Source organism: Phyllostomus hastatus, unplaced genomic scaffold, assembly GCF_019186645.2.
Source record: "Phyllostomus hastatus isolate PE091 unplaced genomic scaffold, TTU_PhHast_1.1 phas_contig_1, whole genome shotgun sequence".
NCBI classification, from domain to species: Eukaryota; Metazoa; Chordata; class Mammalia; order Chiroptera; family Phyllostomidae; genus Phyllostomus; species Phyllostomus hastatus.
The window spans coordinates 29,797,764-29,814,447 of NW_025333498.1; the positions used below are offsets into that span (position 1 = coordinate 29,797,764).

Sequence of the window (16,684 nt, forward strand, 5' to 3'; positions counted from 1 at the left end):
TTTCCACAGAAATTGAATTTTTATTTTCTTTATTTTTATTTTATTTTTTAAAAGATTTTACTTATTTATTTTTAGAGAGAGGGGGAGGGAGGGAGAAAGAGAGGAAGATAAACATCATTGTGTGGTTGCCTGTTGATTGTCTCCAACTAGGAACCTGGCCCGCAACCCAAGCATGTGCGCTGACTGGGAATTGGACTGGCGACCCTTTGGTTTTCAGGCCAGCACTCAATCCACTGAGCTACACCAGCCAGGGCAGAAATTGAATTTTTAAATTAATTTTACGCAGTTCTGAAAATATCACCACAACTCCTTTTCAGCTTGAGAGTTGAATATACAACCTCATTAATCAGAACAAAAACCCTACTGGGGGACCTCATTTCCTTTGTTTTGCCTTTGTATCTTACTTGGATACAGCTGCATATCCTCATTATTTTCTTTAACTTTATCAACTCCATTGAAAGAAGTCCTAGTTAAGGAGTGATAGGACCTAGATTCTTGTTAATCCATGAAATGGTTTTGTGATTTCAAACAACAAATAATGTCCTCCTTTCCCTCAACTTCTTTATCTGGAAAATAGAGCCAATAATAATTTTACGTCTATTTCATAGGATTATAGTGAGACTAAAATGAGATAATATGCATGAAAATATTTCAAAGGGTTAAAATGCTCTGCCAATTGAAGTTGATACCTTCTTTCCTGATTGAACATTTCTTTCATTGGCCAAATATAGCTCACAGAAAGAATCTTTTCTGGAAACTGATATTTTTCTACTGTGATTAGGCAGGCTTTTCCATTCTATCTTACCTTCTAGTTTTATAGTTAGAGAAATAGAAAAGACATTCCTCATTCTGCAAGAGGTTTATTTTGAGAGCTCAGAGGTTAAGGGAATTTTCCAAGCTCACACAGGCTCAAACAAGCTGGACATAACTACAACTCAAGGTTTCTAACTGTTTGTTTGCATTCATTGTATATCTTATTTTCCATTGTTTAGTACTCTTTTAAGGAACAAATTATGTCCAAATCTACTTGTCTCTTTGCTGGTAATTCTGAAATGCCAAAATGGATTTATCTGAGGTGTAACATCTTTATGAAAATGTACTCCATATATTTTTAAATTTTTATTTTTAATTAAAAAAGTTTTACTCATCCCTGGCTGGTGTGGCTCAGTGGATTGAGCACCAGCCTGCTAACCAAAGGGTCGCTGGTTCGATTCCCAGTCAGGGCACATGCCTGGGTTGTGGGCCAGGTCCCCAGTAGGGGGGGCCCAAGAGGCAACCACACATTTATGTTTCTCTCCCTCTCTTTGTCCTTCCCTTACCCTCTCTAAAAATAAATAAAATGTTTTTAAAAAAAAAGTTTTACTCAGACTAGCTCTGTCACCTAACAGATTCTCCAAATTTTAGAACCACAGTGGTATTTTACACACTCTGTATATACTGGATCAGTTTCTTCACCACAAAGCATATTGGAAGGCAATAATTATTTTACCTAAAAATTCTTCATGTTTTTAATCTTTTGGTTCTTGTTATCAAATCCTTACTTATTTATGCCAAAGGTAGCATCATGTTTTTCAGACCAATAGATTTTGTTCTGAGAGCAAAGCTAATTACTGTTCAATACATAAAGGATTTTTAGTTTTGTATCAGTGATAGTTAGATTTAATCTCTAAAGCCTCATTGGGCATAGCAGACTATTCTTTGACATCCATTCACTTTTTATTAAACATAATCAGTGTTTTCCAAATGCATATTGTCTTGTTGAGACATCAGTTCCAGTCAAGGAAATACGATGAATTACTAAATCCAGAATATATTAGTTAAGCTGCCAACATTGCAGCAGACTCCTGAGGAAAAATATTAGCAATTTTAAGAGCACTTCTCTCAGTTAAAAAAAATTAGTTGGATTCATTTTAAGATACTTTTAGAGAATATCAGTAAAGGTAAGTAATCCAAAAATTAACTTAATTAGAGGTGATATAGTTGTAGAGACATTCACATTTCTATATATGGTATGATTAATATGTATAAGCATATAGTTAATTAGAAATATATAATTATATAATATCCTATGAAAATGAACAAATGTATATTTTATTAGCGTAGATACGATGTGTAATAATTTTGATTGGCCTACATTTTGTAGAAGATGTAAAATAAAGTCAGTAACAGACGTGTTACCATGCAGTGATTATCTGTATGTGTTCACAATGTGTGTGCCTTCATACAAATTATTTAAGGTTCACAGCTGTGAGTACATTACTCTCATATCATTATTTATTAATTATCGTATTATCTTCCATATGAAAAATGTAAGCATACTTTTGCACCACCCTGTATATATTGAAAACCAAAACTATGCATATTGAAAGATGGGAAAGAAATACCTTAGAAGTTTAATGATGGATGTAATGGTTGGTGGTACAGTGGGTCTTTTTCTTCTTCTCTATTCTTGTGTGTCTTATATTTTCTAAAATTTGCTTGTGTTACATATGTGAAAAACAATTTTTTTATTTTAAAAATACCTCTATCCCTTATAATCCAATAAAGGTTAATATTTCAGCTTTCCCAATTCATGGGGATGATTTTATGTTAATTACTTATTTTTAATCCTCACCCAAGGATTCGTTCATTGATTTTAGAGAGAGAGCAAGGGGGTGGGAGAGAGAGACAGAAAGACAGACATCAATGTGAGAGAGAAACTTTAATTGGTATGCACCCCAATTGGGGATCAAACCCACAATTTAGGCATCTGCTCTGACTGGGGATTGAACCAGCAACCTTTTGGTGCATGGGTCAACACTTCAACCAACTGGGCAACCTGGCCAGGGCTGTGCACAATGATTTTAAATACTACTGCTAGAGTTTTCCAAGCTTCATATATCTTTTTTGAGTGTTTGATGACAAATGAAATGCAATATTTAGAAATTCATTAGTATTCTTTTTTTTTAAAAATCCTCATCCAAGGATATGTTTACTGATTTTTGAGAGAAAAAGAAAGGGAGGGAGGGAGAGAGAGAGATACATCTATACATGTCCTGACTGGGGATTGAATCTGTAACCTAGGTATGTGCCCTGACCAGGAATCAAACCTGTAACACTTTGGTGTATAGGCTGATGCTCCAGCCAACGGAGCCACCCAGCCAGGGCTTCATTAGTATTCTTAATCACTGTCCTAACAAAACATTTGCACTGGAAAATATATTTTCTCCATAATACTTGTCATTCTCTTTATAACGTACCAAAAAACCCCACCAATATTAGTCCTATAAGTTCTAATTTTGTTAAAGGCATTTCAAAAATTGCTATCTCAAACTTTTGTATTTTACAAATGAAATTTAGGAGATGATAATCTCTGCTAGAAGATAATATCTGCAGTAGGTAACCATACTTGTTTTGTATAAGTTAATCAATTTTTACTCAATATATTTGTAAGGTTAAGAAAGTAATTACATATATACTTACAAACAGCAAAAATTTGTTGAAAATACTGGCTAACTTCGTGTTTAGTACAATAATATTAGAAGTAGAGGTATAAGAGCTCATATTTATTGAAATTTAAGTAAATTTATCATTAACTGTAGGACAAAAATCTGATGATTACCTTCAAAGATACTAAATAAAGAGACGCTCTTATTTCAAGTAGATCGATAAGGTTAACCCAAGAAGTGGCGGTGGGACTTTAATCTAGTCGTTACCAGTTTTATTTATTTCAGTCTATAAATGTGACACGTAGAATCCTCTAACTGTCAGTTTCTATTCAGACAGCAAACACTTCCCACCAGCTTCTAAAGAAACCATGATTATAGGGATGATAGACTCCATGGGTCTAGGGATGAAAGGAACTCTGTAGTATTTATAAATCCATGCTTTACTGGTTTGCTACCTGCTACCAAAACTGTTAACTATTTAGCCAGTGAAAAGGGTGTAAGATAAATAGATCTCTTACAGACCTTTTCATCACGTTATAATGAACTTACTTAGCTTAATTTCTATCCTTGTCTTTATTTTGTTTTTTGAGTGTCAGAGTAATAGAAAGTAAGGTCGAGCTAGATTTTTTTTTTGGTAAATGTAAAATAGGGTTACTTTGAATTATGTGAGTATGATACTTAGGTAAAAAAGTAAAAAGTATTCACATTTTATTAGGTATATGAAGGCTTCAAAATAAATTGTTAATGACAAAGATTATCTTGAAATATATGGTAATCTACAATGAAAAATGTTTTCTGTGAATTGTAAAGAAGAAAAACATTTAAACATAAGTATAACAATTATGTTTATTTTTTTCAACCAGGAAGTTCACAAGCATAGAGTAATGAATATCTTCTGTGTTGAGGCTAAAAAAGCAAAGAAAAGGAGAGATACAAACAGGTAGAATTTAAAAGTGATTAAGAAAATATTGCTTCCTCTATTCAAGAATTTTTTTAAAAGTATTTCTATTTAATGGCATAAGGCCATGAGAATAGAAAAATGTCTATAAGTCTTCCTGAAAGAGCCCTTTTTCTTTGTCACTTAGTCAATAAATATTTGTGGCAAATACTTAATGCACCAGGCATTTTTTCCTCCAAATAAATTTTCCCTAAAGACATTTTCCATAAAGGAAATTGTGAACATATTTTACTACAGAAATGAACTGCAAAGACTGACTTTGAGGAAAAATTAGTCTTCGTACAGAAACTGAGGAGTACGAAAGGAATAGAAATTATGATTGCTGGCCTAGAGATCGCTTCCCCATTGTCTGGGGAAGACAAAACACTACACATAATGCTGACCTGCTAAAAGTCAGGATTTTGTTAATGAGGAATAAAGTCTTCACAGTAAAGCAGGCAACATGTGGTCTTTGGCAAGATTGTAATGCTGGTAAATAAGTAGAGAGCAAAAGATTCAGAGTCAGCAACCAGGGTTCTAATTCAGCTCTGCTGTTAACTGTCACACCTAATTCAACATAGCTGTGGGCAGAGGGGCTCTGAGAACATGAGAGATCACAGCCAGAAATCTAAAAGTCTGGAAATTCATGTCACTAATCTACGAGGTAGGATTTTTGATGGGTAGACACAGGCCTACACTAGAAGGCCAAATGTATGAATCCAAGTGTGGAGCTAAGGAGTTACTTTTGAAAGTCACGACTGTGTAACTGGGAAGCATAGTCAGCAGTGTGGAAATGATTGTGTCAGAGCACATCTTTCTCCACTTTTTTAATAGTTGACAACCATCTCTCAGCATAGATGGCTGCTTCTACTGTTTCACATCTTTAAAATGCTATTCAGTGTATGATAGTACTAAGCTGTATGATTAAATTAAAAATCTCTAATGGTAAAACTTTATTGTATATAAAACTCTCACTACTTGCCTCTGGCACCATAAAGTAGCTAAAGGTAAACATAATACCAAACTTTGGAATAGATGTAAGGAAACCCAACAAAATTTTTATTTTCTCATGATATTAACTTGAATGTTTTTCTTAAAATGTGAAATGTCAAGTTTTGTTAAAACTATTTATTTGTTGCCCTTCCTTTGTTGTGCCCTGAGAGTTTTCTTAGATTCCTAGCAGTGCAGTTCAGTGTCATGTTTAATTTGGAAAACTGAAGCCTACTGTTCTAGGTCTTAATTTCCTCCTCTATGATATGAAGAGTGTGTGTGTGTGTGTGTGTGTGTGTGTGTGTGTGTGTCTGTCTGTCTGTCTGTGTATACATATACATATATATACATACACATATATAAATATATAGTTAAGAGAAGGTCTTTAATAATAATTCCCTTTTACATATAAAGTTCTAAAAGTATTTTTTAAGTAAATTATTTATTAAGAAGTTAAGGATTCAAAGAGAAAGGTAGTGAAAAATAACTTTGTTTTCTTGAGCCATGGTTGAATTTACTGAAAGTATCTAACCCCAAACTATTTGGTAAAGGATCAGTTCGCTGAATGACTAACAGACCTAAAGTTGTCAGGCCAAATACCTTAGCCCAGATGTAGAACATTCACCACAGGTGTTTCACTGGGGTATACACAGTTCCCAACCTACAAAATATGAGTAACGTTCACTCCATTTATATAAATTGAGCAGATGAGCAGCACTACAATCTCAGACGTGAACAGGAGAAACTGATGGTGGCCCAGAACTACAAATCCACAGAAAACTGCTGCAGCAAAGTCTTAGTGATACTAAAACTTAAAAAGTAAAAATCTTCAGTAACTTGGCAAATAGATCGTTCAGTGAATTAGCTTTTGGTGGACTGGTTCATTTCATTTACTTATATACTACTTTCTCCCCCAAGTAAATTCACTTACAAGTATATAAAATCAGACGAAATGAGAGCTACAAAAGAAAAAGACAATCTAGGATATAAAATTGAAGCAGGAATGAAACTTGAGAACACATCCCAATAAGACCTAAACAAGTTTCTGGTAAACCACAAATTTACTTTAGTTTTTTGTGATATGTAGGAAAACCAATTAATTAGACCATTCTGGGTCCGTAAGATAAGGTTAAAATAAACTAATTGGTCATGAGTTTTTCAGCCATACTTTAGAGTATCAATTGTGAAGAATAATAGAAATGTAAACTAGAAAGTTTTACTTACATTAAATTCCATATCTTTTTTTAATTTCTGAATACAGAAAACATTTAAAAAGTAATTCATTTAAAATAAACATTTTCTTTAAGCTTTATTTAGTTTTTAAAGAGTGAAAGACTGAGAACAATAAATTTATTTGCTAGTTTTTAAGTTTTTCTCCATCTTGTATCTTAACTTAGTTCAGGAAGAAATCCATGCTACCATTTCCCTTTCCCATGTTGCTTAGAGACTACCTCAGACTGTTTTGGTCTTCATTCAGACTTTTCTCCTTCATACCCTGGCAGTCCTCTCTCTATAAAAGGCTGATGTATTCACCTTCTCTTCTAACTCTAATTCTCAGGCCCTAATCCAGACCACCATCATCATGTAAGTGGACAATGTAGACAACTTTGTGTCCCAGCCTCTAAACTCCCTTTTGAATTCATTGCAACTTAACCACCTGTATTAGAATAGCTAAGCTAATGTCCTAGTTAAAAATGTTGGTCCTTTTGGGGAGAGGACTCTGCAGTTTACTTTTAGAAAATGTTATGCCTTATATAGAATAGGTGCATCAACAAATGTATAAGTAAACTTTTTATAATATATTTTAGTCTTACAATGTACTTTTATAATGTATTACTGTGGACAGTATATAGTGTATTCATATAATTATTTACCTTAATTACTTTTAATCTTCTGAAATAAAACATAAACCCTTTTTTCTTCTCTCTCTTTATAGTATTTATAAAAGTGAATATGTTATTGCTCAAGATTTAAATTAGTAAGTCTTGAAATTTACAGTGGTATAATGGAATTAATCTGTCACCATCTCCACAGTGTCAATCATTGATTTTCTTTTTATCTGTATCTTTTAAATCTTAGTAAAGAAATACTATTTTCAGGAGCCATTTGCTATCTTATTCTCAGAAATTAAGAAAAAAATTAACCATTTTTATACATAATTTTTAATTGACAGAAATGCTTATAGCAAATGAATCAAGTGATATAAATTGTATTTGCTTTTTTCAAAGAAATATTATTGAGAAAAATAATGTTTTTTATGCTCACAATTATTTTGGCTACTCAGTGAATTAACACTAAGTTGATTAATATTGATACAAGCTTCTGATTTTTCCAACAATCCATTTCTTGTTTTCTAAAGTCCGGGAGTCAGAAGACATTATACATGTAGCCCAATACATACAATTCCCTTAGAAAATATTTGCTTTATAAATGTCAAGGGCAAAATGTAAATGATAATGTCACTATATTTGTCTGGTAAATTTGGGGCCCCAAATATTCTATTTCTTTTTTAACAAAGGTATGTTTTCCTTGATGAATAAAAACATAACTAAAAATTGTAACTGTATAAAAAAAGGATAAATTGACTGAACCTTTTAAATCTTGGCTAAAAGTTGATTTTATTATTAATAAGATACTTTAAAAACTGAATGCAGATTCCTTGACAGACACTTTTTATTAGCCTCTCTCTCTTATCCCAAGTGACACAAATGTCACTTTTACAGTTTTCAATTTATGTAATGTGTGCTGCCTTGGTGCTTAAGAATATAATAGAAAAATGAAAACCTAAACTGATCAAAAGCTTCCTATTCTGGTGAACATAAAATTGTTTTGATGGGTTCCTTCTTAGTTTATGGCCTAAAAATACACTTAGTTCAACTATTGTTCCTATTGATTTCATTTCAAATCTCAGAAAAAATGTCTTATTTTCCTCAATTAATTTTAAAATTATTTTTAACATGGAAATAATTAAAAAGAATTAGTATAGTTATTATTTTGAACATGTAGATACGGACTATATGTTTTAATGTTTTTTTTCCGACACAGTTCTGTTGACCTAATCTTGGCTGTGCTTTCATGGCTGACTCTTGTTATCAGTCACTTATCAATATAAGAACATGTTTGTAACATCAGAGGAGTACATGTAGCAGTTAAAGAGCACAGGTTTGGAGTGAAACGGTCCTGAGTTTGAATCACAGCTCTGTTTCTTGTTGCCTCTATTCCTCAGGACATCATTTAACCTCACTAGGTCTGAATTCCTCCAGTTGTACTGTAGGTACAACAAGCACTATACTAATAGAGCTACTGTGAAGATTAAAGTATGTTATTTATTCAGCATGCCTGAAATAAAGCACACTGCTTGGAATGTGGAATGTAGGTGGCCTGGGTTATGGTAGGAGGAATATTATTTGTATTTTTAGTACCCATTAAATGAGATATTCATAGACTCCTTGCCCAGGTTAGGAATTATGGCAAAAATTAGAACTCAAGAACTTTTTATTGCTTTTGGTTACAAAATTACCCAGGGAGGTTCAGGTTAAATTCCTAGTTTTTGATTCTTTTAAGAGAAAAGGTACATTTACAGAATTTTCTTAACCTTTATACTAAATGAATTATCTTTTTAAAAGATAAGTAAGAAATAGAAGGATTATTTTAAAGGATACCTTTTCTATATATGAACATATTACTTTGGATATATTACTATAAGTAAGGTAATATAACATTGTATTTGGTTTAATTGACAAATGGAGAATAATGGAAACCAGATTTAGATTGTATCTATGCGCTGAGCAAGAATATTCCTATAATTCAGTAGCATTATTCTATTGTGTGTCTTTATGTCAGGAAACATATAATTAGAAATCTCAAATAGACACAAAAGTAGACAAAATAATATACACTATGTACCCATCATCAGCTTAGAAACTATCATATGGCCAATATTCTTTTACATACATACACCCATCTGCTTCTCCTCCATAATTTGTTGGGAAAATTTTTTCTTATTTCATCTGTAAATACTTCAATTTATTTCTCAAAAAGATAAGGACTGTTATTTTGTACAAGTGTACCATAGTACCATTGTCACACTTTAAAATAATAATTTTTAAGATCCTCAAATATCAGTCCTTGTGCAAATTTTCAGTTGTCTCATACTTTTTATAACTTTCTGACCACTTTTGTTTGAATCGGTATCTAGATAAAGTCCACACTTATCCTCAGGATTGTTTAATACATACTGTAAACCTCCTTCCAGTCTGTTTACTTCTTAAAATGTATTTGTTGAAGAAACTAGGTAATCTGTAGAATTTCCTGGAGACTGGGTTTTGCTATGTAATTTAACATACACTTCTCACCCTATTATCCTGTGAAGTTACAGTAATTAAATCTTGGTAAGACCAGACTAATTTAGAGGGGTGGTGGAGTGCACTTCTGTCAGGAAGCTAATGTCTGTCCAGTTGTCTCTCTTTCTGGTGATTGGTGGCCACTCAAGTTTAATGCTTAGATCTGTTCGTCAGATATGGCAAAACACTGACGTTTTAACTCTTACATTTCTTCTTGATTTATTGGCTACAATATTTCTCTAAAGAGAAACTTTCATCTATTGTTTAAATAACCTGATGTTTGTACTGATAACCCATGAGAAAAATCCGTAAGGTCTCATCACACTAGTGTTTTCAGTTATCTGCCAACATGATGGTCATCATAGATCAGAAATGGTGATTAAGGTACATATATCTTTTTATATGTTTATATATATAGATATAATTCTCTAGGTATTTAAAGTTCAAATCGTTAAAGCAAGAATAACAAATATAGGCAAAGCTATAAACAAATATAAATGTAAATTTAATTTAAAAAACACAATTCCTGAGGTTTATACCTCCTTTATAAATTTTTAAATGTCTGTAAATTTACTTAGAATTTTCTGACAGATTGATCACTGTGTTTATTTTGTAACAATGTTTCTCTACAATGTTGATTAAAAGGGAATGCAGTGGTGTCTTTTGAAAGAAGAGGATGTCATCCCTCGCATCAGAGCAATGGAAGGCCGTAGAGGACGACCACCAAATCCAGATAGACAGCGAGTACGAGAGGAATCCAGGGCGAGACGGCGGAAGGGTCGACCTCCGAACGTTGGCAGTGCTGAATTTCTAGAAAACACAGATGCCAAATTGCTGAGAAAACTGCAAGCTCAAGGTAAAAAAAACAATATATTTGGCATGGCAATAATCATACTGAAAAGTATGTTTCTTATGTATTTGGTGTATGAGTGATTGACACTGCTCTGAATTTCTAAAATGTAGATATTTGTGTTAATAAAAATGAGGAAATAAGGACTCCCACTGGTAACTGGAGTTCTTTGATTAGATAAGCTCCATTCAAGAGCCACACTTATAAACACATCCCACTCTGTGTGTTTAGAATCACAAATGTGGGCGAAACGTTTTTAAGACTCACACAGAAAGGAATCAACCAGCGCTTGGCATACACCTTAAGGTTGTGCCAGCCTTCTGTGTTAAGGAAGTACAACCTTCCAGTGTGCTTCTGGAAATTTCTTTTAGTTTGGGTTCCTCTGTAGTTTGGATATATTATATATATTTTCAAAATGCCCAGCTAATAGATTTAAATGGGAATGTGATCATTTCAGGATCAACAAAAATCATCACTTTATCAAGCACAAAATGTTCATATTAACCTCAAATGTATTTGTAATTTAAAATTATATGTGAATTTTCAACATGAAATTTTCCTGTTATGTCTCACACAGAGAATGTTGACCATAATAAAATAGTGCTTCTAGGAGTTTGAGTTATAAAAGTTACAAATGTGAAGCCTCTTAAGGTTGTCTGAATATATATCAATATACAGGGTCTTGCACAAATAATGCCCCTTTTATTACAAAATTACAAGCGTGTAATTCTGTTACATAACAATATCACACTCAAGCACACCATATGACATTTTAGGTGAAATGTTCAAATTAAAACTATAAATTATTACACCCATATCATTCCCCTACCAACCACACTCAAGCAGGCGTGACTTCTGCCAGACCCTTTTCCCATATAATTTTTCCTGAACGTCTTTCCCTATCAACATTTGTAAATCAACTTTATGCTTTTAACGACTAAATAGTAAGTAGTAAGAGATACCACATATTGCTTTATCGTACTTCATTCGATCAATCTCTCTTTGATGACTCTGTAGGCTGTTTTCTGATCTTTGCTATCATAAACAGTGCTACAATACATATATTACACATATCTTCATATCCTTCTATAGGTACAGCTGTCTTTACTATAGAATCCTACAGACAGAATCTCTGAATCAAAGGATATGTGCATTTTCAGTCTTAGTAAATAACAGGCAAATACTATCTCTGAAAAGGTACCATTTTACACTGCTAACAATGATATGCAAGTAAACTGGCTAGCATATAACTTAATGTCGTATAAGTTTTTCTCTGCCTTAGTATGTTAAATACTTATGTTATTTTGTGTGGTTTCTATAAAGAATTTTACCTCCTTTGAACAGATACTAGTGAAGGGTTTTTTTTTTAAGTATTTACAATAATTAATAGATATAGCAATACATGATGAGTTTTTAAAGTTAATATTGCCAAAAAGCCACTGATTCTTCTGAAGAATGTATAATAGTAGGGAATGTGTATTGTTTGCATAAGATAAGAAAGTTTGATATTAACCGATACCCCAAACATGGGTTCTTCATGCATGTTTTTCATATCTGATACAAATATTAATACTTAGTGTCCAAAATGGCAACTTTATATTTGCAAAATTAACTAAATGTTATTTAGTTATTTTAGTAGAAGTTAATTATTCATAATCTTTTACCCAATGATTTTTCTCCCCTAGATTTCAAATTGGTTTGTATTCTGTTACATAGTTCCCCTCTCTGTATTATGTTGCATTTTGCTAGTTTGATTACCTTTGACCTTATTATGTATATATGTATATATGTATTCTCTCTCAACATTTATATAAAACAGTAAATGAATAATTATTACTAATATTTATGAGTATATGGGGTATAATATGCATGCTTTTTCCCCCCCTTGGTCAGAAAAGAGCATAGCAATGAATCACGTTACCACCTTTTATTTACACACTAACAGTTTTGGGGAGTTAAACTGAGGAGATTCTACATGTTTCTGTTTTGTAGTATTATGTTGCTAGGATTCAACTAGACTGAAAAACTGGACTTAATTTGAGGTTCAGGACAGTAAAATAAATGTAAACTTTGAACCTTTATTCAAGCATTGTGACAGCAGAACACTCTGAGATTACAGATAAGAGTCTGATGCAGTTTGATTACACAAATCAGGCATATGCAGATTTTAGACGTGTCTAAAAATGTCTTAGAATCAGAAATGTGTTATACTCAAAATACCTACTTCTGTGTGAAAATAAACTTTTATCTTTAAAATCTAAGCACACAAGTAATTTCTTCCACCATAAAAGGTGTTTTTCAATTAATATTTCAAAAGATGGGTATAATAGATAATATTTTCAGCAACAATAAACCAAATAAATGAGAAAATATGGGAGCAGTTGATTTCTCAGAGCTGAGTGAATTTTTCTAGGTTTCTTATAAGATTGGAACAGTTTATTCTTTAGAGCTTGATTTGTTTTTGTATGTTTCTTATTCATTCTTACTCCATTATGTCCCTAATTTTTAAACATTTTTTCACTTCACGTTTTCTGTTCGTAATATAAAATTTAAGGTACCTAATTTTTCAGTTAATCAAAATTGTATCATTTTTATCTTCCTTGCTAAAGTGAAAAGATTGAGTTCTATTTTTTAATGTTTTTCTGTCCTGCGGGGTTTAAAAATAAAAATTACTGTGTACTTGTGTGGGGTTTAAAATTAACTGATACATTCATACACAAATATATACCTATATGTATTATAGTATACTTAATACGTCTTACATTTTAAGACATATTTAGGTCTTTACTGAGTTATAATCTAATTCAGTAAAAACTTTCAGTTCTTGAATGTTAAATATTTACGTGGTACTATCAGAGATGAGAACAGTTCCTGATTTGTATTGTTTTCAGAGTTCTCTGACTTTGTGGGTCGTTTTATCGATTTTTATTTCCCAGAGTATTCAGTGAACAGGAGATCCTTTTTATGTAGCTCAGAAATTTTTGATGCTGCATATAGTCCCCTAATGATGACCATTGTTAGATTGAAGCTCTTCTTTAGCATCAGTTTCCTTTTCATCTTTCATTAACACTGGTAGTGTACTAGATAAAATTAGACACTGTGCATTCCCTTCCTCTTTCTTTTAAGTCTTGACCATAGAAAATCAGCCATAGTAACCACCTTCACCTCAGTCGTCACAAGGACAGAGAGTTAAGTTCTTATCCAAAATCTTAAGGTGTTCCGATTTTCTTAAAGCTTTTTAGAAGTAGTAGCATATAGACTATGGAGTCAGAAAAACCTGGGTTTATATCTTGACTCTGCTATTTTAACTTCCTTAAGCCTTAGTTATTTCTTTTGTAAACTGGATGTAATGTTGCCTGTCTTATAAAGGTGTTATGAAGATTAAACAAGATTATGTAAATTTTATACAATGTTCAATAAGTGGTAGAAATTATTAATAGAGCCCAAGTAATTCAGGTGTTATCCCAATCATATTCATTATTGATGAATATAATGTATAAATTTCTTAAAACTTTATTTGCTACATAGTTTAAAACAGTGTCTAATGTAAAGTGGTGTTTTTTGAAATGTTAAGTGGTATCATGATATACCATTTTTATAGTTAGAGGTATTCTGACCAACTTTGCTAGCAGAGAAAGCATGACATTACATGTTTTTTGTATGTTACTTGTTGCCACAATAATGCTGGGAAACAACCACCCACAAAGCCTCCTCAGTGTACAATACTAAGCATTACTTGGCTTGTGCAGATGGAATCACATGGAGGTGAGTTAGGCAGCACTGCTGATCATGGCTGTTCTTGTTCACGTGTGGGGAGTCCACTGGCTCCTTGAACAACCTCCAGCAGCCCAGGCCAAACGTGTCCTCATAGTAAAGGGCAAGTCACAGGACTAAAACTAGAAAGAATACAAGTTCACTTTGCAGACTTCTCTTGCATCACAATTGCTAACATCCTATTGGCCAAAGAAGATCACTTGGCTGATTTCAGGATCAAGGAGCAAGAAAATATATTCCATGTCTTGTTAAGAGAAGCTGCAAAGTCATATGGCAAATGACATGGATATAGGGAGCAATCAGGAACTGGGATCATTAATTATATCAGTCTATTCCAGTTGTACATTTGTCCTTAAAATTATGAAAGAAAAATTGTCCTTTGCAGATAAAAATGACCCTGGCTCTTTTTATCTGGGACATTTAGTCACTCTGTTTCATAAATGAAAATTTCCCTGTATTTAGAAACTTTACCATTTCTATAGCTGTTTAAAGTGTTAAGTTTGGGATGGCTTTATATTGGTATTCCCATGAGAGGGAAAGAGAGAAAGAGAAACATCAATGTGAGAGAGAAACATCAATGTGAGAGAGAAACTTTAATCGAGTGCCTCTTGAATGCACCCCAGCTGAGGATTGAACCTGCAACCTAGGCCTGTGCCTTGACCAGGAATCGAACCTGTGACCTTTTGGCGTGCGAGGCAATGCTCTAACAAACCGAGCCACACAAGCCAGGGCCATTTTGTTTTTATGATGGAACAGCTAACTCACGTTTTTGGCACATTAGCAGCTACTTTCCTATTAAGTGGCAATTACATGAAATGTGAAAAAATGTGCTTAGATTGTTGTCTGTGATGAGAATTAAAGAGGCATCATTTTTGGGTAGTTCAGTGTATGGGATCATATTTGATGAAATAGATTGGTAATTTCTGGGGGAAATGAACATGACATTTTCTGCCACATCATTCTCCTACTTGCTATCTGACCTTAGGCAATTTTCTTGAAAATTATGTCCTTCATGATGATATCAGTTTCACAGAGTTTTTAGGTGGTTTTTAGATTGGCAGTTGTATAAAGTTGTTAATGATGTTCTTTGAAATTTTGTGTTTTTCAGAAATAGCCAGGCAAGCAGCACAAATAAAGCTTTTGAGAAAACTGCAAAAGCAGGAACAGGCTCGGGTTGCCAAAGAAGCTAAAAAACAACAAGGTGGGTGGTTTCAATGATGACATAGACTTAAAGAGTAAGTAATAGGCAAATTATAAAAGGCTTCTCTTCTTTATTCCTCTTCTGATGATATCTGTGCTTTGGTTTTCATCATAGCAATAATAGCTGCTGAGGAGAAGCGAAAGCAAAAAGAACAAATAAAGATTATGAAACAACAGGTAAGTTTATACACTGGAATTGATTTTTAAAACACAGGTGTTGCCCTGGCTGGTGTAGCTCAGTGGGTTGAATGCGGGCTGCGAACCAAAGCATCGCAGGTTCAATTCCCAGTCAGGGCACATGCCTGGGTTGCGGGCCAGGTCCCCAGTTGGGGCCACATGAGAAACAACCACACATTGATGTTTCTCTCTCTCTCTTTCTCCCTCCCTTCCTGTCTCTAAAAATAAATAAATAAAATATTTTTAAAAAACAACACAGGTGTTATTTTAGGAATCTATTTGTATATGTAATACATTAGTTTCATTTTGATTTCTGAAATAACTATTTCATATTAATGTTATATATCTTATTTAGAAAGTTTTTATTTTCCATTAGTTAAAATTCACCTTATTTTTCAACCCGTATCTCTTACTTCCAAGTAGTCTAAGAAAGGATTACCAAACATAAATTTGTGTAAGTGCTTTTAATATCCCAATAGAATTTGAATGTAAGTTGCCATCTTGAACAACTACCAAACCTTTAAAATTAATGTATCAGCCCAGGCAGGTGTGGCTCAGTGGATTGAGTACCAGCCTGTGAACTAAAGTGTTGCTGGTTCAATTCCTAGTTAGGGCATATGCCTGGGTTGCAGGCCAGGTCTCCAGTAGGGGGTACTCAAGAGGCAACCACACATTGATGTTTCTCTCCCTCCCTTTTCCTCTCCCTTCCCCTCTCTAAAAATAAATAAATAAAATTATTTTAAAAATTAATGTATGAGTAATGAAAGATAATACTTAAATGTTTCAGTGAATACAAATTTCAGTAAAAAAGCTGTTCTAAAATATGTAAAATACTAGTAACAAATTAAATTCAAGTTATATAGAATAAAATTTGCACCCATTGCTTCTGAATGCTCTGAGTTAAAAATTGAATTATAAATTACTATTTCAACAAAAATGAAGAAAGCATTATTTCAGGATATGTAGCATTCTGTTATTTATGTAT

The 16,684-nt window shown here is 33.0% G+C and overlaps 1 protein-coding gene across 3 annotated transcripts in view; it reads left to right on the forward strand.

The window, feature by feature from the left end:
- Positions 1 to 16,684, forward strand: part of BAZ2B (bromodomain adjacent to zinc finger domain 2B) — a 364,968-nt gene that overhangs the window by 276,461 nt on the left and 71,823 nt on the right. For all 3 annotated transcript variants that reach the window (XM_045821942.1, XM_045821977.1, XM_045822067.1), the window contains 3 exons: positions 10,344 to 10,554; positions 15,431 to 15,523; positions 15,638 to 15,699. In XM_045821942.1, coding sequence (XP_045677898.1) covers positions 10,344 to 10,554; positions 15,431 to 15,523; positions 15,638 to 15,699 — 366 coding nt within the window. The remainder of the gene's footprint in view (positions 1 to 10,343; positions 10,555 to 15,430; positions 15,524 to 15,637; positions 15,700 to 16,684) is intronic.